The sequence below is a fragment of the Chaetomium globosum genome, genomic scaffold, assembly GCF_000143365.1.
Source record: "Chaetomium globosum CBS 148.51 scaffold_3 genomic scaffold, whole genome shotgun sequence".
Lineage (NCBI taxonomy): Eukaryota > Fungi > Ascomycota > Sordariomycetes > Sordariales > Chaetomiaceae > Chaetomium > Chaetomium globosum.
The window spans coordinates 379,765-406,415 of NT_165978.1; the positions used below are offsets into that span (position 1 = coordinate 379,765).

General features: G+C 55.8%; 11 protein-coding genes across 11 annotated transcripts; 5 read left to right on the forward strand and 6 right to left on the reverse strand.

The window, feature by feature from the left end:
* Nucleotides 1-723: 723 nt before the first annotated feature.
* Nucleotides 724-2,098, reverse strand: CHGG_05388 (uncharacterized protein; the record flags this gene model as incomplete). Its single annotated transcript, XM_001221482.1, has 3 exons — nt 724-1,517; nt 1,572-1,897; nt 1,962-2,098. The coding sequence occupies 3 exons, from the start codon at nt 2,096-2,098 to the stop codon at nt 724-726; spliced, it is 1,257 nt and encodes a 418-aa protein (XP_001221483.1).
* A 412-nt stretch (nt 2,099-2,510) lies between these two features.
* Nucleotides 2,511-4,902, forward strand: CHGG_05389 (uncharacterized protein; the record flags this gene model as incomplete). The annotated part of the gene is made up of 5 exons (XM_001221483.1): nt 2,511-2,523; nt 2,596-2,662; nt 3,326-3,943; nt 4,088-4,175; nt 4,597-4,902. The coding sequence occupies 5 exons, from the start codon at nt 2,511-2,513 to the stop codon at nt 4,900-4,902; spliced, it is 1,092 nt and encodes a 363-aa protein (XP_001221484.1).
* A 497-nt stretch (nt 4,903-5,399) lies between these two features.
* Nucleotides 5,400-7,181, reverse strand: CHGG_05390 (uncharacterized protein; the record flags this gene model as incomplete). Its single annotated transcript, XM_001221484.1, has 1 exon — nt 5,400-7,181. The coding sequence occupies one exon, from the start codon at nt 7,179-7,181 to the stop codon at nt 5,400-5,402; it is 1,782 nt and encodes a 593-aa protein (XP_001221485.1).
* A 659-nt stretch (nt 7,182-7,840) lies between these two features.
* CHGG_05391 (uncharacterized protein) lies at nt 7,841-8,539 on the forward strand (the record flags this gene model as incomplete). Its single annotated transcript, XM_001221485.1, has 1 exon — nt 7,841-8,539. One exon carries the CDS (start codon nt 7,841-7,843, stop codon nt 8,537-8,539), a length of 699 nt encoding a protein of 232 aa, XP_001221486.1.
* Nucleotides 8,540-10,532: 1,993 nt separating this feature from the next.
* On the reverse strand, nt 10,533-11,168 carry CHGG_05392 (uncharacterized protein; the record flags this gene model as incomplete). The annotated part of the gene is made up of 2 exons (XM_001221486.1): nt 10,533-10,993; nt 11,066-11,168. The coding sequence occupies 2 exons, from the start codon at nt 11,166-11,168 to the stop codon at nt 10,533-10,535; spliced, it is 564 nt and encodes a 187-aa protein (XP_001221487.1).
* A 727-nt stretch (nt 11,169-11,895) lies between these two features.
* CHGG_05393 (uncharacterized protein) lies at nt 11,896-13,433 on the forward strand (the record flags this gene model as incomplete). The annotated part of the gene is made up of 4 exons (XM_001221487.1): nt 11,896-12,240; nt 12,377-12,662; nt 12,742-13,059; nt 13,120-13,433. 4 exons carry the CDS (start codon nt 11,896-11,898, stop codon nt 13,431-13,433), a joined length of 1,263 nt encoding a protein of 420 aa, XP_001221488.1.
* Nucleotides 13,434-14,146: 713 nt separating this feature from the next.
* On the reverse strand, nt 14,147-15,469 carry CHGG_05394 (uncharacterized protein; the record flags this gene model as incomplete). Its single annotated transcript, XM_001221488.1, has 4 exons — nt 14,147-14,437; nt 14,532-14,831; nt 14,912-15,171; nt 15,256-15,469. 4 exons carry the CDS (start codon nt 15,467-15,469, stop codon nt 14,147-14,149), a joined length of 1,065 nt encoding a protein of 354 aa, XP_001221489.1.
* Nucleotides 15,470-15,973: 504 nt separating this feature from the next.
* CHGG_05395 (uncharacterized protein) lies at nt 15,974-16,736 on the reverse strand (the record flags this gene model as incomplete). The annotated part of the gene is made up of 2 exons (XM_001221489.1): nt 15,974-16,224; nt 16,280-16,736. The coding sequence occupies 2 exons, from the start codon at nt 16,734-16,736 to the stop codon at nt 15,974-15,976; spliced, it is 708 nt and encodes a 235-aa protein (XP_001221490.1).
* A 539-nt stretch (nt 16,737-17,275) lies between these two features.
* CHGG_05396 (uncharacterized protein) lies at nt 17,276-19,102 on the forward strand (the record flags this gene model as incomplete). Its single annotated transcript, XM_001221490.1, has 6 exons — nt 17,276-17,512; nt 17,582-17,690; nt 17,754-18,301; nt 18,363-18,556; nt 18,616-18,727; nt 18,785-19,102. The coding sequence occupies 6 exons, from the start codon at nt 17,276-17,278 to the stop codon at nt 19,100-19,102; spliced, it is 1,518 nt and encodes a 505-aa protein (XP_001221491.1).
* Nucleotides 19,103-21,543: 2,441 nt separating this feature from the next.
* Nucleotides 21,544-23,472, reverse strand: CHGG_05397 (uncharacterized protein; the record flags this gene model as incomplete). The annotated part of the gene is made up of 4 exons (XM_001221491.1): nt 21,544-22,422; nt 22,528-22,863; nt 22,917-23,177; nt 23,245-23,472. 4 exons carry the CDS (start codon nt 23,470-23,472, stop codon nt 21,544-21,546), a joined length of 1,704 nt encoding a protein of 567 aa, XP_001221492.1.
* A 684-nt stretch (nt 23,473-24,156) lies between these two features.
* Nucleotides 24,157-26,618, forward strand: CHGG_05398 (uncharacterized protein; the record flags this gene model as incomplete). The annotated part of the gene is made up of 4 exons (XM_001221492.1): nt 24,157-24,557; nt 24,623-24,650; nt 24,707-25,234; nt 25,293-26,618. The coding sequence occupies 4 exons, from the start codon at nt 24,157-24,159 to the stop codon at nt 26,616-26,618; spliced, it is 2,283 nt and encodes a 760-aa protein (XP_001221493.1).
* Nucleotides 26,619-26,651: the final 33 nt, after the last annotated feature.

Here is a 26,651-nt window from a genome sequence, read left to right on the forward strand (position 1 = left end):
GGCCCAGTTTTTCTTGTTGTTATCACGCCACAGGGGCAGCCGCGATGATCCAAACAGCGGCAGATTCCCGGCTTGCGCGGCGAGCGCAGGCCCATTTCCCTTGCCCTTGCCCTTTACCCCTTGCCCATGTGTGTGTGCGCGTGCCGTTGGGCTTGTGCAGATCTTGCAGAGTGGGGTGGCGTTTTCACGCCATTCTGTGATATGATGAACGCTGTGGGAAGCTGAAGGGAGGAGGCTTGGGGGGGTTGGGGAGGCAGCTGCCTGCACAGTCCAACCTGCCGCATTATCACGGCCCAGAACCCTGCGTCGTTTGCTTCCTTCCCGTCTCCTTCCACACGCCACATTCGCTCCTGGTCCAGAGGACCTGCCTGGGGGGATGGCAGGGCCGGAAGTAGTGGAAATGTGACGGACACCTTGCTCCGGGAGGGAAGCGAGCCTTCTGGGCGGCTCACTGCGTCCCGCCGCTCTCCGTTTCTCGGTCGGTTTTGGGGTGGACAGAGACAGAAATGGTGATGCAAGGGAGGAGCCGTCATCGTAAATGCGCCACACCAGATCGCGATCGGCTGATTGGGCCGGCGGCGGAGGGGTTCATGGCAATAGGTGTTGTACTGGACAGAGAGCTGAGTCCACATCGGAAGGAAGGCGGTGCTCAGTGGTCATTTTTCTTTCTACTATGGATGCTGCTCCCATGAATTGATGAAAGATGACAAAGGGAACCGTCAGTCATTTGCATGGAGCATCTGCAACCGAGTCGTCGATGGCATGGCCGTCCGTGGCTTGCGACTCGCCGTCCTTGAGCCCCTCGACGAGTGGCTGTGACTTTTGCTGCTCTTCCATCCGCTTTCTTTCATGGTACTTGCGTTGGTTCTCAGACCTCACGTCGAATGGAACCAGCTCCCAGCCTTTCTCAAAGCCGTAGTAGACGTACGGGCGCGCCTCCTTGCCCCCGAATGTCCAGGGCGTGACAACACACATCGAGGTCCGAAGAGTGAATGTCGTGTTATGCTTAGCGCCCTTCAAGCCGCTGGCGACGAGCATGGGCTGGCTAACAAGTTGAACGGGAGGATGGTCGACTTCGTTTGGGTGTTTGGATGGAACCTCGACCGGGTTGTTCAATTCCATCCACCCCGGGTTATAGGGGAAGTCGAACATCTTGCCCGCGTGGGGTCCGATGGGGGTGAATCTCAGCGTATAACCCCAGTCCATGCCGTGGATAAAATACTGCGCATGACATGCCGACTTAAGTAGGCCTTCGATGGCCGCGTCGAAGTGGTCGACCGCGCTGGAGGCGTCACCGGCGTCACAGTGGTCTCCATCGGAGGCATCGTCTGGCGTCTTGTCCCGGAGAATGGTGAGACGACCGATAGATCGTTTAAAGTGCGCCACCAACTCGGCCTGATCAAAAGACTCCCTATCCTCAAGCCCTCCTCGAACAAGGTGCTCGGTCAGGCGATTCCAGACTTGGAACTGGTGGCGATAAACGACATCGTGTATGGTGGCGTCGCGGGCACGAAGAACTAGAGGTGTGTTAGCGTGGTTTGTAACATTTCAAGAGCTGGGGAATGGCTTACCATCGAGGTCCCGTCGTAGGACCTGGACATGCTCCCACACCGGGGAACGGAGTTTGAGTATGCCGTCCTGTTGGTTGCCCGCAAAAGAAAACACGTAGTCGTCGAGATAGTGCCAAATCCAGGCCTGGACCATGGCTTTTTGATGACCAAGAAAGTCGGACTCCCAGAGCTGCTTGGCAACTGGGGACCAGCTGCTCAGCCGGCTTTGAACTTCGGGGTCCAGGCTTGGCCACGGCAGAAGGCCCCATTTCTGAAGGTGTCCCCCCAGCAGCCGCACCTCTGTCCTCAACGGTTCCCAGTAACCCGCCGTGTCCAGGCGCTCTGCACTAGGTCCATTGATGTAGTCTCCCAGAATGCACTGATTGTTAATCCAGTCCGTGCCCCTTTTACAACAGTAGGCGACACAGTCCGGATGAAGACCAGGGAGGGGAGGGGGAGGAACGGGGGGGGCTTGGAGACGAAGAATCTTCAGTCTCGGAACTGTCCGGCGAGGGCGACCTGCGCTTTTGACGTTTGATCTGAGACATTGCAGAGCTTTGGGGCGGATGATTGATCGTATTGAACTAAGGGGTGATGGCGGTCAGATGGCAAAGAGGAACAGTCTTGTCAAGAGAGCGGTTGGCATTCCACAGAGCGCCGTGGCCTTTACCAGAGAGCAAGTGCGTGGGACTTATGGCTCTGCTCTCTGGATTCACATTCCGGAAGCGGCAGGGGAATAAAGGTGTGAGGTTGGCACCGGTCAATGTTACCACACCAGTACACAAAGCACAGAGAATGGGGCGCGCCGCCGCCACTCTAAGCGGTGCACACACTGCGTCAGAATTTTCGCTGGCAAGCTCTCCGTTTCGGGTATACGGAACTACCGTCTGGAAAATTGACAATTGAGAAGAACGTGGAGGAATTGCCGGTGATGTACAGATTGACGACAACATACCCCAGATGCCGTATCTGGGTTGGTCTTTGACTGCTTTCCGCTCGACTCGGGGCCAGGACTGTACGTGCCATGACCATATCTTGTGTACAGGTACATACATATACATGTATCTTTTGTACATGTATTTCCCGGCCGTGTGTGAAGCGCCACTTCGAGGGTGCGTTTTCATTTATTGGCGCTAGTCTCGCCCCTGACATCTGTCACCTCCCGTCCCGAGGCGGTACCATGCGTCAACAGTCAACAGTCGACACGTCGGTATCACCGGGCTTCATTGCCGGCGATTGATTGACTGCACAGTTAATGGCGTTCGGACAGCAAAGCGTCCGAGCTGACGGGTAATGGGGTTGCCTGAGCCATCGTGTGGCCAAATGGAGACAGACGGACAACATTTTTGCATTCTTCTCGTCGCTCGTGCTCTCATTCTGGTCCAGGCAGAGTCACTTGAGGGGGACAGCACTGAACATCAACGCTTCCCGTTCTGTCACTGAATAGTTATCTTCGTTTGGCCGGATTTTTTCGCCTCTCTAGTCTCGCATTCGTATTCCTCTTCCCACACTCCCTAATTTACCTACACCTCATTCCCTTTCGCCGCCGACCGCTGCCCGACCACCGGGACTCTATTTGACCGTCACGCCCTCAACCGAACCATGGAGGATCCCATCGGGTGTCTCGATCGGGATCGATATCGGGGTTTCGTAAGTCTAACCACTGCACAAAAGACCGAAAAGCAACACCCAGCCTTTCTCCCAACAAGAAAAGAACTCAAGGAAGGTCTTTGGCATCCCCCACTGTGGCACTGACCACATTCGCATCTATCTAGGACGAGTGTGATTTCGTACTGCTTCGTGAACGGCCTCGGTAACGCCGAAGGGCCGCCGGTCTCAGTGCCTCTACTCTCCGACCAAGCACATCTGCAACCAACAGTCCTGGGGACTGCCGACCACGACGAAAACTGGGGTAGGGACGCCAATTCGTTCCAGGGCGACCAGCTGGCCCTGATCAAGCTTGCACTGCTTGGCGACGACGAACTGCAGGGCGACCCACAACACCTCAGGGCTGTTCGACAGGAGCTTTCCAAGATTGCAGCGACCGGTTTTGATGGGGCCACGGTTCTGGCAGAGTACATGAGGAGGATGTGGGTGTGCGCTAAAACCAAGATACAGAGCGACGTAGCGGACCGCCTCAAGGGCCAGTCCTCCAAGCTGATGACGGCGGGCTTCACCTTCGGCATCCCGGCTACCTGGGGCGAGCGAGCCGCCGAGCGGATGGAGAAGGCTATTGCCGACTCTAAAATCACCGACGGCGCCACCTTTTCAGACCTAATTCTTGAGCCCGAGGCCGCAGGCTTGGCTGAGTTTCCACACCTCGACCTGGGAGTAGGTGCTTTTGCCCCCCTCCCAGCATTATCAAGACGTTCCGATCCATCACCGACGGTATCGTAAGTCTCGCACGAAAACATGTGGATGCCATCAACAACAAGTATGGGTGGTGGCCTCAGGTACGTCTAGTTTAGTGTCCTCCCTCCTCTTGCTGAGTTTGGTCTGACACAGCTGTTGCCATGTCTAGGCCATTGTCGTTGTAGGTGGATTTGGACGCAACAAATTCCTCTAGCAAGAGCTGCGAACCCACTTCGGCACGATCGTCCGCTTTACAGAGACCAATGGCAATGGGTAGGTCCGGCCCCTAACGTGATATCCCAAGCTGGAGTGCTGTGATGAGAAGCACGACTACATTAGTGCTCCCCCGCTGACGATGGCCTCACGGGTCATTTGCAGACAATTCGCGGTGAAGAACGGCGCAGCCATGCACGGCGTAGCAAAGGTTGCCAGCCACAATCCTGCCACCCAACAGAGCGGCCCTTCAGAAGGGCTTCCCCGCATCGAATCCCGCATTGCCCGGAAGAGCTACGGCGCTTAGATGGGCGCCGGGCCCAAGGAACTTGTGACTCGGTTCATTACCAAGGTACGTTGAGTCTTGTGTGCACCTTCTTGTGTGGACGTTCCGGAACGCCCCTGCATCTTCCCCCCGTCTCGTAACTGGACTTCACCCTCCAGAACCTTGTGCTAATTTGTGCCATGTTGATTGGTTTAGAATCAAGACGTGGGCAGCTGTCAAACCCCCATCACTCTGCCCTTCGCCGCCTTCCAGGCAAGGACCGACCGCGACCAGCCCTGCATTCCAATCTACAGCTGCGAGCGTGAAGTGAACGGGTGCAGGAGCATCGTTAAGGACATCAAGGTTTACAAGAACCCTTGCCAAATCAGGTGCATGCGACCTGATCAACTTGGCGGTTCCCAGTCGTTGCAGCTTCGGCCACGGTTGAATGCCCGCCAGGAAATCGAATTCGAGGTGCAGGCGGATTTGGAGTGGATGTTCAAGGTGGAGAAGCTGAAGTAACCGCCATTGATGTCCGCAGTGTTCTGCCCACTTCTGAGCTTGGTGAGAGGGATCGTTTCTCCGATATGTCGGCGAGGAGTGATGGTGGGACGGTCATGTGGTAAAAGTCAGGAGAGTTGAGCTGCGATCGGAAAGAGTCAGCGGTTTGAGAACACGCCCAGGCAGCCAGGCAGGTAGTTCCCCTTTTACGCCAACCCATTTCTCTTCGCCTTGCCGCTGCCTCTTGCCCTAGTCCAGTCTTTGGGAGGTGAGCATGTCAGATGTATCTTGTCACGTCACCCCTCGCCGTTCATCTTCTGTAGACAACCTAGCCAACTCATCCATCTGTCATGTTTATTATTACTATCTACCTAGGTACCTGATCATGCGCAGTTCAATATCACTGAATCCAGCCACTATTCCCTTCCAGCATACAAACAAAAAAAAAAAAAAAAACATCCATTCTCCCTATAATTATCCCCACACCAGCAATAACCAACACCTTCGAAACCCATATTTCAAACCTCCAACCGCCTCCTCACAGCCGCAGCCATCAGCGAAATTGTCTTCCCCACCTTACTCAACCCCCTGAAGGCCAACCACCCTAGCCAGCAGGTGCCCCTACTAAGTCCCAGTGCCACCCGCCCGGGGTAGGAGGTCCAGGATTCCCACACCTTCTTGATAAGCCCCCAGCCGAGGTCGGGGGCAGAGCCAGACGCAGCGGTGGCTTGCTGCCGTTTGTTCCGGTCCCCGAACCATTCGTGATTGGCGATCTGGTCGAGCGCCGCCCGGTCCTTGGGTTGCCACCGGAAGATCTTCAACAAGAGATTGAGCATCTGGTCGAGCTCGTCCATCGGCATTTGATACTGGACCTGTTCCTCGTACTTGAGGCCACGCTGATCCGAGGTGAGACTGAACCCAGGCATCTGGCCGGGGTCAGCGGCCGCTAGGTTGGTGATCTTGGCGGCTTCTTGCTCCGTGATGCGCATGACGCGTGGTGACCGCATGCAGAAACCGAGAAAATGGGCATGGCCGCGCTCCTCGAACCGTTCCTTGCAGGATGACTGTTCGTCTAGCGTGTGAACCGTGGCCATGACCGACTCGTCTTTCCAACTGTCGTCGTCGCCGAGGGGACTACCCTCCTCGTCCTGTGAGTTGATGAACACCTTGTCCAGATCTTTCCAGATGCTACGGTAGGGCTCCGGAAGCGGGCCCATGATGCGTTCCATCGCCTGCAATGCATCCATCGGCGTGTTGTAGAGGTCGTCAGCGAAGGGCTCCACGCCGATCCGAACCTTGGTCAGGGCGACGCCTAGAGCCCAAATGTCAGTGTGGATACCCAGTCTGTCGTACTGGCCGAAGAGCTCCTCGGGCGCCGTGTATGGTAAGGGGACGCCACTACCGTCGGCTGGGGTCTGGGTGACGGGGTATGAAACACCAAAGTCAATGACAGCGACTTGAGACGAGCAGACTCCCCCGCTGAATGTAATTTGGGCGGGCTTGACAAGGTAGCGTGGAATGCCTGGCTCAAGGTCGACTTGGGGTCCCTCGACATGCTGGATCTGGATCGTCTCCGGCTCCCCTAGCAGCTCCAGGATGGCTTCCTCTTCCCATTCGTCAACCCCATCAGCCAGCCGAAACAGGATGTTCTCGGGCCGGAAGTCGCCGTGACAAAGCCCTCGCGAGTGTATAAACTTCATAGCCATAACTAACCGGAAGCAGACGTCTTTCATGAGATCGGGTACGTGGCAGTACCTCCTGGCGACGTTCAGAAGGTTGGGGCCGAGTAATGGTAGCACAAAGCAGAGATGACGCCCGTTTGGCCCTTCGATCCAAAACTGTTCGAGTGGCAGTTGGACTCCGTTGGCCGCCAAAACGTCCGGGCTGATACCGCCGAAGAGTTTGAGGGCTTTCGTATCAGGGCAGTCAGCGGTCGACGGGTGCGCCCTCATGATCTTGACAGCACGCCACTTCTTGGAAACCTTGTCGTGGCAGAGCCAGACAGTTGCGAACCCGCCGTAACCGAGCTTGTGAACCACTCGAAACCGTCCACCGTCGCCCAGGACATCCCCGAGAAGGACGGGATGGAAGCCGTTCTGTTCATAGTTTTGATGGTGCTCGATATCTGGGTACCCATCCAACCACTCTGTCCCATCCAGGAGGAGCTTGTAATTGTCGAAGCATTCCACGGGGTCATCCTCATAATCAGAGTGGTGGGTGCTTTCTGTCAAGGCCTCGTCGGCGAGGCCAGCCGCCAAGCTAGACTTGGAGGTAGTGCCTTGAGTCGTGATGCTGCCCATTTGTGCTTTGGGTGCAATCTCGGTCGAATCTAATTAGCTTAGAGGAGTCTGGACGTGCTTGTCGATCGGTTTCGAAGATTGTGGTTTGAAAGCAGATCGGACGAAACCAACCTGTTGAGCTTCAATTAATATTCATTTCCATTCCATGTGTGTCCGGCCCCGCCCTCGGAGTTCACGAGTCCCATTGTAAATGAAACTCAAACATGCTGTTGTGGACTGAAAGGGAACAGCACAATAAATGGGTATATTAGGTCCTGAAATCGCCACTTTTTGTTTGGTCGACTAATTCATCTTTGTCCCAGCTGCTTTCATGAATGAATAGTTGCACCAAAAACAGAAAGCAGGATTGCACAACATGCTGTCAGTATTTATATAACCAAGCTATCCTAATCTGTGCTCGGGGAGGCAATCAGGTCCTGGGCCTTGGTGCTCTACTTACATGCATGTACCTAAGTAACGTACACCTGTGATGTGTATTATAATTCGAACTGTTTTATTCCAGCTTGCAAAAGTTTATCTATAAATAAGCCCAACACGACTCGACTCTGAGTGCAAACCTTGGTATTCGTTACCCACTTCTCATGGTCTTCCGGCGTTCTGGCAGGTATTCTGTTTTTACAGGAATAGCACACCAGTTAGCAACACCAACGACTGGCACAATGTCTAGCAATAGAGGTGGCCGCTTTAGCAGAGGCCAGGGTGATAGTTGGGGCAACCCCCAAGGTACCCGTCGCCGTACTCAACATAGGCGCATCTCCCAACTGCAGGGTGATGTTAAGCCCACCGCACGGAACCTCCTCCCATCCGAGATGGTCAAACCCAACAAAGTTTTCGTCCCAGGGATGAGACTCGAAGGCTGCGGGCTCGGCTTCGAGGATATAACAGCCTATTACCAAACCGGTAAGGGCACTCTCGAAGACCCGATGGTTGTCTGGCTTGACGACGACGCAAGAGTCGGTTACCAAAGTCGCCAGGCTCATAATGAGATTGCCCGTAGCGTTGCCCGGGCCAACAAGTTCCAGTGCGTCCTCATCCGCAAGGCCATGCACGACAGAGAATGCACCTATGACAAGTACGGCAGACGCAATAGCGTGTGCATGCCCGACGGCAGGATCCATAACGTCACTACTCAAGCTGACAACCACATGACGGTGTGGATGGGCGAACATATGAAGAGGATTCTTGTGGGTGGCCATATCTACGTCGTCAGGGCCATAGACCCCGCGACCCGCAAGCCCTATCCATTGCCTATGGATGACCCCGTGAATCAACGGAACAAAGCCCTCCTCCAGCCGGGCCGGGGATTGGCCTCGGAAGAGTTTTGGCTGGTCAAGGATACCTGGGAGAGATTCAGCTAGGAAGGGAGGAAATGAGCGCCATCAACTCTTTCTCCCTTTCCACCCGGCCTGTCTGTTCCTTTCCTTTCCTTTTCATTTCTTCCATTCTACATACGACTGGCCCAAGCCACCCAAACGCGAGGACTATGTCTGGCACGACAAGTAGCCGTAATGCCGCATGAGTTGCCCGACAGGGCTATGACTGAACGAGTGATACCCCGGGCGAGCCAGTGAGCTCTGGAACATAACACTACTGCTATGTACCCCGCGAATGGAGGCGGTGGCGACAGCGATGTACACAGTACAACGCTGTCAAAAGGCGCAAGGCGCTAGAGATGCTGTATAAGCAGTACGGATTGTATATTAGACTTAATTTAGCACATCCTCAACTATCGCCCTGGCCTCTGCTAAAGCGGCCCCCTCTATTGCTGAACATTGCGCCAGCCGTTGGTGTTGTTACTGGTGTGCTATTCCTGTTAAAACAGACCTAAAATACCTGCCAGAACACCGGAAGATTGTGTGGCATCGGGGGCGGCCGCAACGCGGCCACCCCCCCCCAGGACGATAAACGCAACAACAACAATAAGCCCTTTGCACGTATCATGATAGCGAGTAGTTTTGATCTTTTTCTTTTGTTTGCTTACGCTATATAGCCGGCGTTCTGAGATACCCGCGCTGCGCCCTCTTGGAGTCTAAATCAGTTACGGTAAACTCTTCAATATAAGGTTAGCCATCATGAAATTATTGAGTAGAGTTATGACACTGAATGTGTTTATGAGAAGGTAACTTGGATACAAAAACACTTGAAGGTAGGATCATCTGAAACCGGACTCGATACCGTGTAAATGATGAGAACATAACCTTGGTGACTGACATTTAGTGGTCCGTGTAATAAAACGCTGGGAATTAATAAACTACTAAAATGAGTTCACGTTTTCGTTGCTTCAAGATACCCAGAATCCAAGTTGCAAAGACAATAGACAGAGAATGGTTAATAGATGAAGACCTGACCTTGAAGGACAAGGGGGTTGCAATCCTTTCGTAGGAATTGTACTAAACCCAGTCAACCAAAACCCACTGCCCCATTGCAAGTGCCTTCCATCGCTGTTTGAAACGGGAGCCAAACATGGAGCGAAGACAAACCAGGGCCAGCCCGCTGTCCCAGGTCATGCCCCCCCTCTTCCCGGATCGCCGGGTCAGGAACGGCGCGGCAACTTGAACTGCCGGCAAGCGAACATGAGCACCGTCTCAGCTTCCCAACATGGTGCAACCAGGGGAGAACAGTTACCGTACAGCATTGAGATGAGACGCCACACACGGCCTTGCCCATGAGTATAGCTACCCCCACACAAACCTCCGACTCCTGTGTTCGTTGGCTCCCTGACCGGGAATTTTGGAGCGTGGGGATCGAATCGCGACGTTCCTCGGCAACTGGAGACTGCGTCGTCGAGATAAGGCCAGCTAAAAGGGAAAGTTCCCGCCGGAGATTTTGCTTTTTGTGACGTGACATTCCAATATCTCGGATCACGGATTTTACACGGACATGGCTGTAGTGATGTCGGATGGGATTCTTAGTTCGCGCCGCTGCTCATGCCCCCTTTCGCTCGTTCAGCTCAGCCCCGTCGGTTCAGCTCGGTTTCGATCCCCGTGTTAAACCAGTTCAAGCCGGCCGGAACAGGGTTCGCGTTTGGCTCTGGCGAAGTCAAGCTGAGGTGGACCAGAATGTATTATGATCAAAGCAAGGGATGCGATGCGGTTCTGACTCCTGAGGCAAGGGAGCCAGACAAACAATCTCACCATCACGGTGTCCGTGGCGCCTCGCATCATGCAAGCACAAATGCGGAAATAGATCCAGACTTGGTTGACAACAATGCAAGCATTTCCAGCCAAGCCGGCATTGGGATTGGTCCGGAAAGGGGAGCCAGATCCGGGAATGGAAGGCCAACCTGCCACTGCTTTCCACACAGTGTTCGCGCTCACGAGCCAAAAAGCCAACACTCCAAAACCTTCCAAACTAAAAAAAAGAGCCCCAAACCCAAAACCCACCGACTTGGCATCCAAGAGAAACGTTGTGTGCCGGGACAGGGAAGCCCCCTGTCAATCGATGGTTCGATATTGAACCGCCAGCCACAGGGGGCCGGTTTTCCCTCGACCCTTGTTGCTCCAGATCGAGCCCATCTCGATCGAGGGGGCCGAGCGTTGGCACGGACGTGTGGGGGGCAGGAACCGGAAACGCAGGGATGGGAAGAGAGGGGGGAGGGAGGGGAACGGTGGCGGCTTCTCGAAACAATCGAAACAACGACGACGGAGAATTGTTTGGTAGCGTCCCCCGGTATTTTATCATACCGTGTCTTGGGAGGCGGGCGAGGGATAATTGGGCTTGCTTTTGTTCTTCTAGCAATTTCTCCGACATCTGCCATTTGCATGGAAGGTTGTATTCGTAATCCGTACCTCGGGTTGAATCCGAACTTCGGACTTCCATTTCAGGGTCAAGGCGCGGAGTTTCCGCAATTCCGATGCCAAAAAAACTAGAGGGGAGGCACACACAGGCAGCAGAATTGGATCTACACTTTGGAGGATCAAAGACTCGGGCTTCTGTTCCATCGCTCGAAGCTGATCGACAGAAGGTTGGAGTTAAAGCTCGCAACATGGTGGGGGCTTTCCCAACTGGCGGGCCGATTGTCCTTGGGTAGGATTTTATGGAGGACGCTCAGAGGGCAGAGCGCAAACCAAACCCTATTTGCGACGGCGCGAATTTAGTGCGAGGTACCTATGGAGCCCGCCCAGACGGGAATTGTCCGTGCTCCTGGGCACCTGCCAGAGGTGTCGACCGAGCGACATTCATGCAGTGCCGAGGGTATGGAAGAAAGGAGGGAGCTCAGAAATCAACCGATGTTCGTATCGATATCGTTCTGGGCATTGCTGTCTTTTCTTTGGCTCCGGTGGGGGAACATGGCACGATAATAAGCTGTTGGCTGCGGGCTGTTGGGGGTGGTTTGTTGCGAGATGAAAGAGGACAGACCCCGCCGGTGGTTGCATTTCCAGGGTTATTTCCAGGGCTTCTTGGTGACATCAATGGAAGTTTCGTCGGCCGCCAACGGGACCACAGTTCGGCGTGCACCGGCTCCGGAGCAGCGCGCCATTCTCCCCTGGATGCGCTGGACAATGGGCACCATGGATGGATGGAATTCTCCGTTTTAATTTACACAGCGACATAAGAGCATGAGCAGGGCACTGCACGCACGTTTCACCGCGCTCAGTTAAGCGTTGAGTCCCTGCCAGTTTATGTATGTACCGTACCTTACATTTGGTACGACCAATACAACCACGAAGCCGAACCCGCCCAGACCCAGACGCACCCTTGGAACCGCCCGAACATGGGAGCCCCGAACCAGAAACCCATCCTCATCATCGGCGCCGGTCTCAGCGGCCTTCTCCTGGCCCAGTACCTGCGCAAGACCGGCAGCGTCGTGCCCGTCCTCCTCTTCGAGCGGGATGCCGACTTGACCACCCGCGGGCTCGGCTGGGGGTTGACCCTGCACTGGTCCCTCCCCGCCCTGCGCGCCTTACTGCCAGAGGACCTGTTCAACCGGCTGCCGGAGGCCTACGTCGACCGGGCTGCCGTCGAGGAGGGCCGGCCGTCCACCTTCCCCTTCTTCGACCTCAGCACGGGCGAGCTCAAGGCCAAGACGCCCAACGCCTCCGTGTCGCAGCGCATTAGAGTGACGCGCGACCGGTTGCGTCGGTTGTTGGCCACGGGGCTGGATATCCAGGCATGTGACCCTCGTTTTCTGTCGTGCAAAGTGAAACAAAGGGTGAGCTGACCTGTTGTCGGTCCTTTTTTTGATGTTGCAACAGTGGGGTAAGGCAGTCAACAACGTTGAGACCGCCCAGGACGGAACCGTCACAGCGACCTTTGATGATGGCACGTCTTATGAGGGCAGCCTCGCTGTGGCCTGTGATGGTGGCAGCTCTCGCATCCGCGCGTTGCTATTTCCAGAGCAGCAAAAATACCATATCCCTGTGAGGTTGCTGGGCGTTAAGATCGACTGCACTCCAGAGGAAATTGAGCCGTTGCGGAAACTAGACCCCTTCTTCCTCCAGGGAGCGGCATCTCAAAACGACTCGTTTGTGTACATCAGTGGTGAGTTTCATTCCACGTACTTGCTGTCTTGTGTTGTGCACCCACCCCTCCAAAAACTGACATGGATGGCAATTGGAAGTTCTCGATGCTCCCAACAACACCCCGGAAGGCAATGGCGGTAAATACACCTGCCAGATGGTCTTCTCCTGGCCGATCCGCGAGGGTTTCTTCAACGAGGCAGCGCCCATCGCTTGTCCAGAAACACCCGAGGGCCGCATCGCATTGATCAAAAGGTTTGCCGAAACATGGGCAGAGCCATTCCGATCTCTCGCCCTCAGCATCCCCGCCGGCACTGAAGTCAAGTCGCTCGAGCTCTACGATTGGCCACCGCCCAAAGACCTGCGCACCACAGGCCATGTGGCCCTGGCGGGGGATGCGCTGCACCCGATGGCCATGTGTAAGTGCTTTTATTTTCCTAACCGGAAAATAAAACTAAAAATTAACTAACAATCCCCAGACCGCGGCGAAGGCGCCAACCACGCCATCCAAGACGTGCTAGACCTCGCCGAACTCGTAATCCCCCAATTTCAATCCATCGACGTCAACAACAACCCCACCACCACCACCACCACCAGCAGCACGGGCACAGACACCCTCCGCACCGCGCTGGACCGTTACGAGGCCAAAGTGGTGGGCCGCACGCGCCCCGCCGTCTTGGCGTCGCGCCAGGCGTGCTTGGACGCGCACCGGTGGAGCCGCATCACCGAAACCAGCCCGCTGCTGACCCGGCGGCGGATGGATTTGGAGTTTGACGAGACGGATCTGGAATGAAGATGACTGACCCAGCAGAGGCAGGCCAGGCGGTGGCAGCTACACTGCAGGAGGGTTGGGTGGGGATGGGGCTTAGTCCCGGAGCGCTGGGACCGTCGTTGCGTTGGGTCGTGGGTTGGTGGTGGGTGTGCGCCGGACGGCAACAAGAAGGGATCGGCGGCGCCGCGGCGGAGTGTCGGGACGGCTGCTGGGCTCACTAGGCTTGTTGCTGGGGATTGCTGGGCAAAGGCGGTGATCGCCGATCGGGGCTATCTGGGACAGGGGTGTACTTTAACCAGCGCGCCTTACTGGAAGGGGAATGGGTGCGAAAAGAAGGTCGAGGCGATCGTTTCCACACTTGTCCACTTGGTCGGAGCTTGTTTTGGCTTCGGTTTGAGAAGGTGAACGTCGGACTGAGCCAGGCAAATTATTTTTATTTTGTCTTCGATTGTGGTCGCATCATCGTGGAAAGTATCGGACAGCGTCGTGAAAATCAGGTAGGTATGTACATGTACACATTTCGGGCGCCTGCCCCAGAAAAACAAGACCCCAAGAAAAGCAGATCCCCCACCCTGTAAGCCCAGTAGTTCACTCCCTTACGCCGCCCGCCCTCTGTCACGCCGCCCTGTTGAAGCTAATTGGAATCTAATCGATGTGTAACGTAAGTGAACGCCAAGACACTGCAAGCGCCCATGCAAGCCCGCTCGCCCGCCAGGCCGTGGATGACGCCTGTCTCAGTCGACTCGCACGCTGTATGTGACTGACTTCATGATGGTGTTCTCGGGTGCATTCTCGGTGCTCGATTTGAGGATGTTCTCCTCGCTGCCGTTGCTCTGGCCTTGGGCGGTGGCGAAGGTGCCCTTCACCTGGCTGGAGATGCTGCTGAGCTTGTAGGCTTCGCTCGACTTGCCGATCTTGCGCGCCCCGCTGCCGTAGTTGTTGCCGCTTCCGGAGTATTTGGTCGTGTACTGCTTGGCCTTGCGCAGGAAGATCGGCGCGAGGAATGGTAGCGAAGAGACCACGTTCTAAGGGAAGGCGGAGCGTAAGCGTGAGACAGCTGCACAGTGACCGAGCAAGAGCGGGGGTTCTGAGACATGTGCAGGAAAAAGCGGAACTTACCCCGACGTTGAACTCAATCACACCCCACAGGATGAGCATGGTCGAGTTGCCGTCGCCATACTGGATCCTGTCGATCTGCAGATACCGGAAGACCGAGCACAGCGTCGTGAAGAGACCCAGCAGGAAAATGACAATGAGACCAATCTTCTTGCCCAAGTTGACCTTGAGCTGCAGCAACACGGGGATCGGAATGACGGCCACCACCACATCGGACACGATCGTCACGATGGCATATGCCGTGAATGAAGGACCGGGTGCAAGGCACGTGCCGGGTGTTAACGGATCCCATGATTTGTGTACCTAGACGTCGTACAAGGTCAGCAGCCGGCCACACTAATGTGATGTGATTCCGAAGCGTGGAGTCTCGGGCTCCGACTTACCGGACTGCACGCCAAAATCAAGGTCAGCGCACATCCCAAGTGCCCGGCCACGACGGCCACAATGGCGACCCAGACCACTCGGCGGTAGATGATGTGGTTGGTTCCCTTGAAAAGTCGCAGGTAGCTGATCAACAGTGCCACCTTGAAGAAGCTGATGCCTATCTGGTAGATCGGCCGGCCGGCATAGTTGGAACGGGTGTAAGGGATGAGGTTCTCTTTTGGCCGCAGCTTAAGCGGGAGCCCCAGGCCATACTTCGTTTCTGAAGTTGCGAATTCCGTTAGTCAAAGCCGGGTTTGAAGCGAGTGCGATATCGGTAGTGGAGTTGGGGGCGGTATGCACGTACGGACAATGCACAGTAGCGAATAAATCAGGGCAAATGCCATTGACAACATCGCCATCCAGTCATCGGCCGCCAACCCGTGGTTCTTGTGCCTGATCCAGACCCGTGCCATCACGATCGCAATCGAAAATGCCGAGAGAACAGTGCAAATGGCGACAATAGTGCGCCATTCCGAGATGGCATCGATCTCGGCCGTTGCGTTGTCGACCCAAACCATGTTGGCGAATACAGTCAGTCGGGTCAAGCGAGAAATCGATTCGGTCGTTAAGACCCGAGGGGGCGGTGCGGTGGATCTAATGAGTTGCAGGATCGAGTGGGAGATGCGTTGGGAACGGGGAACTGGGGAACGACTGGGGAAAAAGGAATCTCAAGAGCTGATCGGCAAGCACCGCGGCTGGAAGAAGGTGGGCGGGCTCGTGGGAAAAGTGTGAACGGATTCGGCGGGAGATCAACACTGCGAGTCAACGTGGGGACCATGGAAAGTCATCAAGTTTAAACCTGGGGGCTGAGGCCCAAATCTTGCCGCCTCGTGGTCGTTCAAGGAATGGGAATACCCGCGAGCAGATCCAGAAAAAAGGAATATCAAGGGTCCCATCGTCCCATCCAAACCACCCAGGGGGTAATGAGATGTGTGATGAGACAGGAAGGCGACCGAGCCGTGAGAACCCTGACAACCGACTGTGTGCATCACCGAGAGTGCGGGAAAAATGGAAAAATGTTCTCAGCATCGTTCCATCGAAGCCCTGCTGCTGCCCTTGCCCTCCCTTGCTGCATGCTGTGTGCCGCCGAGGCTTGGGAAACCAATCGCGGAGCCTGCATCACGGACCTCCACTCTCCTCCTCCGCCTTGGGAGCCTGAGCCTCGAACTCGAGCTTCGAGTGGCTGCATCAACAGCTGCGAGAAACCCTTTGATCATATTGTTCGCAGCAGCCTGGTCCTGGGCGGGTTCGGTCAATGCAAGGCGTATCCGTCCTGCGTACCAAGTCAAGTGTGTCTCGCAGGAAGCCACCCCAGGGGGTCTAAAAACCTAGCCAGCCAAGAAGCGGCATCCTATCGGGGGCCGTCGGCTCAAGTTGAACCTCTCTCCGAGATGATAGGCTGGCATTGGTGCAAGCGGCAGGTTCGCGGCCATATTCGGGACCTGGTCTTTTTGCTACCAAGGACGATATCTCGGCCTTCCAGTGCTGTGCCGTCTGGGCGCAGCAGGTGCGGACGGGGATGCCTTTCCGACAAGGGAGGGAACAACAGAGCCAGTCTCGCGGCTTCCTGTTGTGGTGGTCTCGGTGGGGGGTGAGGCAGGGGTTGGGAACACCCTGGAAGGCAAGAGCCATGCAAGGGTGGGGTTGCACCATCTCCACCCTGGTCAGTTCGACCTGAACAGTGAATTTCGCGACGCCCCTTGCCCTCTCACACTGTCTCTGTGTCCTAATCGTGCTTCGTGCTCCAGACCCCCGGCCCATGATTTGTGTTTCGGTTACAGCCATTTCCAGATCTATCCCGTTTATCGACTTTGTTGCATCGCAAGGGGTTCTTTCGTGGTACTTTGTGTTGTGAGTGAGGAAAGTGGCCCCCAAGACCCTGGCTGAAATCACCATGGCTCGCTCGCCGGGGCAAGAACCAACAGCATATGCGCGTCGTCGCCTCGGCATCTTTGCCTTCCCTCCTTTAAACTTGTTGCGCTGCTGGTGCTGGTGCCTGCATTCGGCCCACGTTTCATCAATTTATGTTGGTGGTTGATCTTCTCCTTCCCTTCTGAATTTTTCCTTCGTTTCTCCCGTGTTCCCTCCGGCACTGCAACCCGTGGCACCTGGCCAACTCTGCCGATCTCCTCCCCCAGCCGTTCCCCGGGTCCGTCAGTCTTTGGTTTTGTCTGACCGAGATCTCCTTGCTGTGCCCCCGGTTCCCGCCCCTCGTCCTCCCTTCCCGTCCGTTCGTTCGTCTTGTCTTCAAATTAATTGTTGGCTTCCCTCCCGCGAGGTCATTGCGCTCTCTCTCTCGGTTCCTGAACTTTCAACCGCCCGCCATGTCGACGACTTCGGACAAAAACAGCGCAAAGGACCGAGTCGACGTCAATGAGACGGTGCGCGACGGTGCTTCAGGCGAGCTGGATACTGCCTGGAAGTACCTCGACGCCAATCGGGATGCTGATACCAGCGAGCCAATTGATCTCGCGGCCCTGCGCCGCAAGATCGACTGGCATATCGTGCCTTTGATGTTCCTGTGTTACACGCTGCAGTTTCTCGACAAGGTCATCCTCAACGTAAGAGGCTGATCCGTTTTCCCATCCACCCCACAGGGCGGCGGCTAATCCTGTATCACCTGCACGCAGTATGCCAATGTGATGGGCCTGCAGAAGGACCTGAATATGGGGGGCAACGACTTCTCGAATGTCGCAACCTTCCTCTTCGTCGGTCTCTTGGTCTTTGAGGTTCCCAACAGTAAGACCCCCGTCGATCCCATCGGGATGGTGCCACCACGGTGCTGACCGTTCGTGCTTCCAGTCTACTTCCTTCAAGCCGTCCCTGCCGCCAAATGGCTCGGTCTGAATGTCATCCTCTGGGGCACGGCCACTGCTTGCGGTGCTGCTGCCACCAGCTACCAGACGCTTCTTGTCTCGCGTGTTTTCTTGGGCATCTTCGAGGCCACCATTGCTCCGTCGCTGATGCTGATTAGCAGCCAGTGGTATACCAAGTCGGAGCAGGCTCCGCGCTTCTCGTTCTGGTACACTGGCTTGGGAATTGGGCAGATCGTCGGCGGCCTAGTGTCGTATGGCTTCCAGCACATTGGCGAAGGATCCCGTCTTGCCGGCTGGCGGATCATGTTTGTCGTCCTCGGAGTGGTCACCGTGGTCGTCGGGTCCTGCGTCGTCCTCTTCCTTCCTGACACCCCGATGAAGGCGAAATGGCTATCCAGCAACGAGAAGGTGGCGCTGCTAAAGCACGTCAGTGTTAACCAGACCGGTATCGAGAACCGCAAGTTCCGCGGGAAGGAGATTGTCGAGGCCCTGCTGGACCCCCAGATCTATCTGTTGCTTCTCTCCGTTATTTTGGTGAGTACCTGCCCACAAACGCCCGAGTCACTGCAACTTGCTAACTCATATCTTGCCTTAGCTGTCCGTTTCTAGCGGTGTCGTCACATCCTACTCCGCCACCCTCATCCGTGGCCTTCAGTATGATTCTAAGCAATCTGCTCTGATGAACACGCCGTCGGGCGCCGTCAGCATTTTCTTCACGCTGTTTGTTGGATTCGGTATCCGCCTGCAGTCCCACCGCTGGGCTTTCATTATTGCTTGCATCATCCCTGCGTAAGTCACGGACTCTGCCAGCAATTCCATGGGACTCCTTGACTAACTTGACACACAAGAATCATCGGCGGCGCGTTGATGTCCTTCCTCCCGATCACCAACAGGGCCGGCTGTCTGGCTGGCATCTACCTTGTCAACGCCGTCGTTGCACCGCTCGCCATCTTCTACAATGTAAGGACTGCCCTTGTTTCCTTGTAGGGGTAGTTTGGTAATTAACATGCTTTACAGTGGACTGTGGCCAATATCGGAGGTGGCACCAAGCGTGCCTTCGCTGCCGCGCTCATCAGCGGTTCGTTCTCACTCGGTAACATCATTGGCCCCCAGACCTTCCAAGCCAAAGATGCACCGGAGTACCGCCCTGCAAAGATTGCTGTCATGGGCACCCAGGCGGGTTGCGCCTTGACCACCTTCCTCCTTTTCCTGTACTACGTCTGGCAGAACAAGAAGCGCACGTCTGAAGGCGAACAGGAGGAGGCCTACATGTCACCCGAGGCGTGGGCCAACATGACGGACAAGGAAAACAAGAAGTTCCGGTACGCGTATTAAGCGTATTGGGACAACATATTGGTTAGTTATTGGATATTTGGAAAAGCACCGGGTGGCGTTCTCTTTGCATGGCTTCCCAGCTGCCATAACCCGGTCACCGGCGTGTATATTTCTACCATGTAATAGATTCCATATAGCATATCTGGTAATCGTGAATTTGACAAGGATCTCTCTATATCAAAAGGGAAAAAGCAATAGAGATAACGCAGCGGGTAGGTACAGTAGTATGTGACACGACCCACTTGAAACGGTTGTTGCACAGTATAGGTGGCCAGTGGTTTTGAAACCAAGGTCCTACATGTCGTTGCTGCATGCCCGCTGTTGAGCGAGTTCCTGGGTCGGCTTGATTTTGGATCATGCCGGACCTGAGACAGGAATGTCAACGGTGATTCTTGTGCTTCTTGTGCTTCTTTCTGCAACCCCGTTTCAGCCTCTGGTTCATATCAGAATCAGAACCGCTTGTTGATAGTGTGGTACAGAGATGCGGCACTGACCGGGACTGCTCATCCTTCCCGCTGGCACGGTTCAATCCTTTCCAACGCAACCCTGCAATCCCGGGTCTAACGCGGGCCTTTGCCGGACAGATCGCTTTTGTGCGACACACACACAGAGGGTACCTCACTGAGGCAAAGAAGTGGATGTAACCACACCCTTTTTCTTGCAGCAGGGCATGGTGGCATGGTGGGTGGGGTGGGGTTGGATTGATGTTACGTCTTGGGATGGGGTGATTGGTGTTTTGGGGGGGGGGGCGTGGGTGGTTTGGCGAGTGGTCGGTCGGTTGACGAGTGGCTGACGAGTGGTCGCCTCGGGTCGGGTTGCGAGATTTGAATGCGTTGATCGCTCGTGTCTCGCTTGGGATTGGGGGTTTGCTGTGGTGCGGTGCGGTGCGGGTTTTGTTCTCAATACCCACACATACAATGGAATTTTGTGTCTGCTAAGAAAGGTCCAGAACTTGGTGGTTACGAGGGCAAGAAGCGGTAGTCTTTGAACAGCAACGAAGATTAAAACGTTGTTGTTTTTGTAGGGAGGACGGAAACATGAATCTCCACGTAGTAGTCGTTTGACCCGTGAAGTTAGATGGCCAGGGCGATCAACCCAACAACCGGGCCTGGTCCAGGTGAAGACCTCTCAGTCCTCAACTGGCACTTCGGGGGCCGTCAAATGCACCGTCTGCAAAACCGCCAGCGTTGGATGGGCTCTCATTGTCTGGGACCCAGGGTCACCATACACGAGCGGCCTGACCTTATCTAGGTACCTAGGCTATTTGGAGATCAAAGCCGCAATCCCATTCATCACCAGCCTAGGCTGGCCTTCTTTCGTCGCACGTACTACATGTACATACCCCTAGTCTTATTCATAACTCGACGCCTCGCTTCTATCAGCCATAGCATCTTTGGTACCATTCACTGCTGAGGACGCCCACCAGGAGCCGACCACCGGGCTGGTTGTCTCTCGCATCCGTAATCCAGTTCCCGGGACTACGGACGCTCACGAAGGCCCTGCTACTCGTTATCTGACCGCTCCCAAACCCCCAGAGGGCGCCAGTAACCCGTTCTTCGACACAGTCCCCACTGGAGATTGGAACCTCAGCCACCCCGTTACCAACGGCGAGGGCACCAAATTCGTCATCTCAACCGAAACATCTTCCTCCAACAAGAGCGTAGGTCTCCTCCATCCCGAATCCACCTGGCACGGCACCCAGTTCGATCGGATCCATCTCCTAGATGCCTTCTACCACTAGGACTTGACGCTTGTGGCTTGAGCACGTAAGTAGTATCAAGGAGCGGTTGGCCCCTCTGCCTGGGGTGGGTGTGGAAATTGGGGAGGGTTCATCGTTTAACGTTAATTTTATGAAAAGGGGTAAGTTTTAGTAAAGTAGGGACGCAGGTGCGCGCTTACGGTAACGTTAGGCTACCACTTTCTCTCTAAGGTCAAGTTACGAAGCCTTCGAGAACACCGTCAGTCCAGAGGGAATAAACTATATAGTATTAGGATCATAAGTGAGAAAAGGGGGCAGGTAGACATAAACAAACACTGCTTGAGTGTCACAATCGCGGTTACATTGTTTTTCCTTTTGTTACACTATTAACTGGATGAACTTGCTTAGTATGACTAGGTCTATCAACCTTCATACCTGGGTGTCACAGTCGATAGTTACATTTGCGATCGTCCGATCGAGCCGTTTCGTTCGAGTTTCAGTTCACGTTAGACCAGAGTGAGGACACAAACACAAGCATCCGAGATGGAAGATTGAAGATCAGATCAGGTAGCGGATAATAGGTACCCAGCTAGTATTCAGGAAATAACTAACCGTCTACAACATCTATTTTGCGCCCTACGTGTAGTTACAGGTGTTATACACTAATCCAGTTCCAACTTAGAAGCGAAGCGCATTACCCATAGCATCCCTCCCGTTAGCCTTCCACCTAATAACAACTTAACTACTCCACCGGGGCCCCAACCTTCTTCTCCTCTTCAACCACATCACCGGTTTCGTCTGCTTTTGGCTGCGGCTTCTTGACGCTTAACCACTCCAGCGTGGTCGTACCCAAGACCGTCAAACACGTCACGATCAACCCAACCCGAAACACCCCCCGCAGCGCCTCATTATACTGCACCAGCACCTCACCACGCACCTCCCACGGCAGCGCCTCCAGCAGCGCCGTCACACCCCCCGACGTCACCAACCCAACCTCAAACCCCGGAAACCCCTCCAGCCGCCGCACCAGCTCATTCGTAAACACATTCTGCCCCACCGACACAAACACCGTCGACCCAACCAACGACCCAAAAAACACCAGCGCCATCCCCATCGCCACATCCCCCTGCGGCAGCGCCGCCTGCACCGCCAGATTCGGCGCCTGGAAGCACGTCCCCAGCCCCAGCCCATACACGACCTGAAACCCAATCCACGCCCCGGCGCCGGACCCAACCCGCAGCGTCGTCAACAGCCCGGCCCCCACCGCCGCCACGCACGACCCCACAATCGCCAGCGGCGTGTAGTAGCCGACGCGGGCGTTGACAAACCCGCCCACCACCGACCCGACCACGGTCGCGAGCATGACGGGCAGCAGGCGGAGGCCCGAGTCGACGGGGGACGACCCCGCGATGGCTTGGAACCAGATCGGCAGGAAGTAGATGAACAGGTAGTTGCCCGCGTTGAGGCAGATGGTCGCCCAGAGCGCCGAGATCACGCTGCGTTGGCGGACGATCCGGCCTGGGATGGTGGCGGTGGCGGGGAGGGTCGCTTGGATGGTGATGTAGGCGATGAGGAGGGCGAAGGTGAGTGTGAGGAGGGCGATGATGCGGCCGTCGTTCCACTGTGGAGGGGGTGGGGGGTTAGTATTGTTGGTTGGGGGAGCGGGAGTGCGGGGTGGTGATGGGAAGAAGAAAAAAAGGGGGATGGAAGGGGGCCAGTAGCTTACAGGATATGTTGGACCGCCCCATTGCAGTGCCAGCAGGAGACACACCACCCCTGGCACGAGAACCGACGTTCCCAGAAGATCGAGCTGCAGGATCTTTTGGGCCAGGGGCAGTTTTGTCGACTGGCGATCAGGGACTTTGAGGTAGAGGGCGATCACTACCATAGCCACGCCACCGATGGGGAGGTTGATGTAGAAGCACCATCGCCAGGTCACGTTGGAAGTGAATGCGCCTCCGATCAGCGGGCCCACGATGGAGGCAATGCCAAACAGGGCGCCGAACAGGCCTTGGATCTTGGGCCGTTGGTGGAGTGGGACAATGTAGATGATGGAGACGATCTGGGATGCCGTGGTCAGCCAAGTATTGGTAAGGGGTATTTAAGGGGACTCACGGTTCCAGCGAAGAGGCCTGCAGCACCAACCCCACAAATGGCTCGCCCGACAATAAATACCACCGAGCTGGGAGCCGCGCCGCTGATGGCGGAGCCAATCTCAAAGAGCAGGATGCTGACAAGAAAGACGGCCCTGACGGAGAAGATGGTGTAGATTTTGCCAAACAGCAGCTGGAAAGCGCAGGATGTGAGGAGGTACGAGCTGCCATACCAGCCGACGTCGTTGAGCGAGCTGAACTCGTCGGAGATGGCGGGTATGGCCTAGTTCATAATTAGCATGAGCCTATAACTGGCAATGTAGGGCGAAGGTGCGGGTGTTAGTTCATACCGTCGAGATAATCGTTCTATCTAGGGAGACTAGGAACATGCTGAGCAGGACTGAGGCTACTAGGAGGACCTTGGTGGCCTTGTCCAGTTCTACCAACTGCTCGCCCTCCACTTTTGGGGTTTCTAGATTAGAGCCATCGGATGCATCGCGGGCGGGTCCCGAGTCCAATGACTCCTCGGGCTTTGAGTCGGGCTTGCTGGGTATGGGCGTGGAAGGGCGAGCCGTCATGGCGACTGGTAGGTGTGCTTTACCTTTTTATGGGGTGTGTGTTAGGTTGGTTGATTTTGGTTGCTTGGTATATCAATAGTCCTCTCTACGAATATGCGTCGAAGACTCGAACGACAAGCGATCCGGAAGTTGTGTTCTAAACTGCTGTCGCTGGGCTTGGCTCCGGGCCTGGCTTTTTCAAGTTTATGTACGGGACATCGCTCGGGGTTTCTATCATTAACTACGACTAAACATTTTTATTACTCGGGCTTCTGTGAACACGAAGTTGGGAGTGGTGTTGATTCTCGGGACTTTCTAACGCCCGAGTCTAAGCGGAGGCTGCTCGGGGAAAGCTAAGTCCCGAGACTACGTCAGCAAAGGACCGATCCGCCAGATGGAATAGCCCTACTTTGGTAACTCGAGCGGGGTTTATCATTTTTTTTTCTCTCTGTTTGGGCAGCTCTACTGAGAAGCAATCAACCCTAATAGTCAATTCTCAGCCGGAAAGCGTTGGCGTACGAAGTAAGGACGCACCTTCACGTGGAGCCTGTTGCAAGGTTAGCTCGCCCCTTATTGGTTCATTCACCGCTCACTCTCGGGGCCGAGACAAGCTTTGCCAAGGTTTCGGGAACTGCAAGCTCCCTTGGACTGTTGGACTTGTGGACTCTCGGACGGCTGATGACATCAAAGCATAGGTACATACCGATGGACCACCGGGCCGCACCGCAGTCGGACCGCGTTGCGGGGAAGTCGCAGCGTGTATTGGCTTGCCAATTGTGCCAGCAGCGCAAGGTCAAGTGTGACCGCAAGTTCCCTTGTGGGAACTGCACCCGCGGGGGCACCCCTTGTGTCCCCGCTACCCTTGTCCCACGCCAACGACGCCGCAGGTTCCCCGAGCGCGACCTTCTCGCTCGCATCCGTCATTACGAAACCCTGCTCCGCCAACACAATGTTCCCTTTGACCCGTTACACCCGCCTGCAGCCAATAGTGCCGCCACTGCGACCGCAGCCGACTCGTCCCCCATCGATACCGCCACGCCTGATACTCCGCGCACCACTCACTCTGACGCGGTCAATCAGGAGAAGACCACCAAACCAAGGACAACGTTTGTCACACTATTATTCGGTCTTTATAGCTTGCTTGGCGGATCTAATTGCTGACTATCTCTAGGAACCTCTGGCAAGCCCTGAGTCAAAACGTAAGTCGATATACACCGTCTACCTTCGGAAATAATTAGCTAATGTTGCTATCAAGAAATCAGAGACGGAAGATGGCAGTGAGGACGGGCTAGACGATGTTCAGCGAGATAGTCGTCTTCTGCGTGACGACGATGACATGGGCGACGTCATCAACAATGTGTGGGATCGCACCTACAACAACGTTCCGGAAACCAGCCACCATCTTCTCTTTGGCTCACCCGCGAGCGCAGTCCCCGTTACCACTATGCACCCCGACCAAGGGAAAGTCTTTCGGCTCTGGCAGATTTACCTGGACAACGTGAACCCCCTGTTGAAGGTGACGCACACACCCAGCCTTCAGGGGCGCATCATCGACGCCATCAGCGACCTTTCGAGTATCAGCCCACCGTTGGAGGCCCTCCTGTTCAGCATTTACTGTACGGCTATTCTGAGCTTGGACGAGGAGCAATGCCAGACTCTGTTTGGGTCACCAAGGAAGGATCTCCTGGGCGGCTACCAGTTCGCTTGCCAGCAAGCACTGCTCAACTCCAATCTTTTGCAGTCGAGCGATCATGACTGTCTCGTGGCTTTCTTTCTTTATCTGGTAATTCTTCCCTGAGAGCAAACATTTGAGGAGATTCTATTCTAACTCATTCGGCCAGGTATCTTTGAAGCCCGGCGTGGACCCTCGATCGCTATCCTCCATGCTGGCCGTTGCCATCCACATGGCCCAACGTCTGGGCTACCACAAAGAGTCCACCAACGAAACCCGCCCCGTTCTCGAAGCCGAGATGCGCCGACGGCTATGGTGGGCCCTAGTGATCTTCAACAGCCGCATCTGCGAGACGTACAACTACCGGACCGGTATCATGGCCCCAACCTGGAACTGCCGCACGCCGCTCAACCTCAACAACTTCGAACTCCTCCCAGACATGAAAACCACCCCCTCCGTGCACGACAAACCCACCGAAGCGCTATTCATCCTCGTCCGCGGCCAGCTCAGCAACATCCTCCGCCACTGCGCCTTCCACCTCGACTTCACGGACCCCCATCTCGCCGCCCTCACCGAAACCCAAGCACCTCACCCCAACGAACCCCCCCCACGAGGAGGAAAACAAAACGACCCCCTCCTCCCCATGCACCAAACCCTCACCCGCGCACTCACCCCCTGCGCCCCACCATCCCCCTGCACTATCACACCCTCTGGACCGCGCGCGCTTTCGTCGCCCGCAGCCGCCTGCTCGAATACTGCGCGCGGCGAGCTTCCACTGCTACTACCACTACTGCTGCGCAGACCTCGGACTCGCCCCAACCCAACCCCACACAGAACCCCGCACACCGAACAGGTCAGAGAGAGTGTAGTCCCCCACGCCCTCGCCATGCTGCGCTGCGACACCTGCCTGATGACCTCCCCGCTGACGCGAGGGTTCCGGTGGCATGTGGTGTCGCACTTTCCGTTTTTGGCGTATATCGCGCTGGCGGGGGCTATTGCAACGGCTGGTGGTGGTGGGGGTAGTACGGCGGTGGAAAGGGGGTGGGAAGATGAAGTGTGGGGGGCGATGAGCGAGAATTATGAGGCGAGGGGGATGGATGCGGATTTTGGAGAGGGGCGGCATGAGCCGGTGTTTGGGTTGTTTGCGGGGGTGGTGTTGAGGGCGTGGGAGGCGGTGGTGAAGCGCGGTGGGGGTGCGGGGAGGGAGGTGCCGCGGATTGTGAGGGATATTCAGGGGAAGATGGCGGTGATGAAGGGAGAGGGGCGGTTGGATCGCGGTGTTGGTGGTGGGAAGGGATGTATGCGGTCTGGAGCTGAGGGGGGGTTGGTGCCTGGGGTGATGTCGTCGATGGAGGTTGGGGAGGGGTTTGGCGGGCAGGCGTTCATGGGAGCCAGTGGCGATGGCTATGTTATTGACATGATCTCGGGGCAAGGCGGGTTCGGGTTTATGGAGGTGGACCCGCTGTGGTCCACGGCGGATTGGGGGCTGATGTGAATGCGTTGATGAGATCCGATTACAAAACAAGGT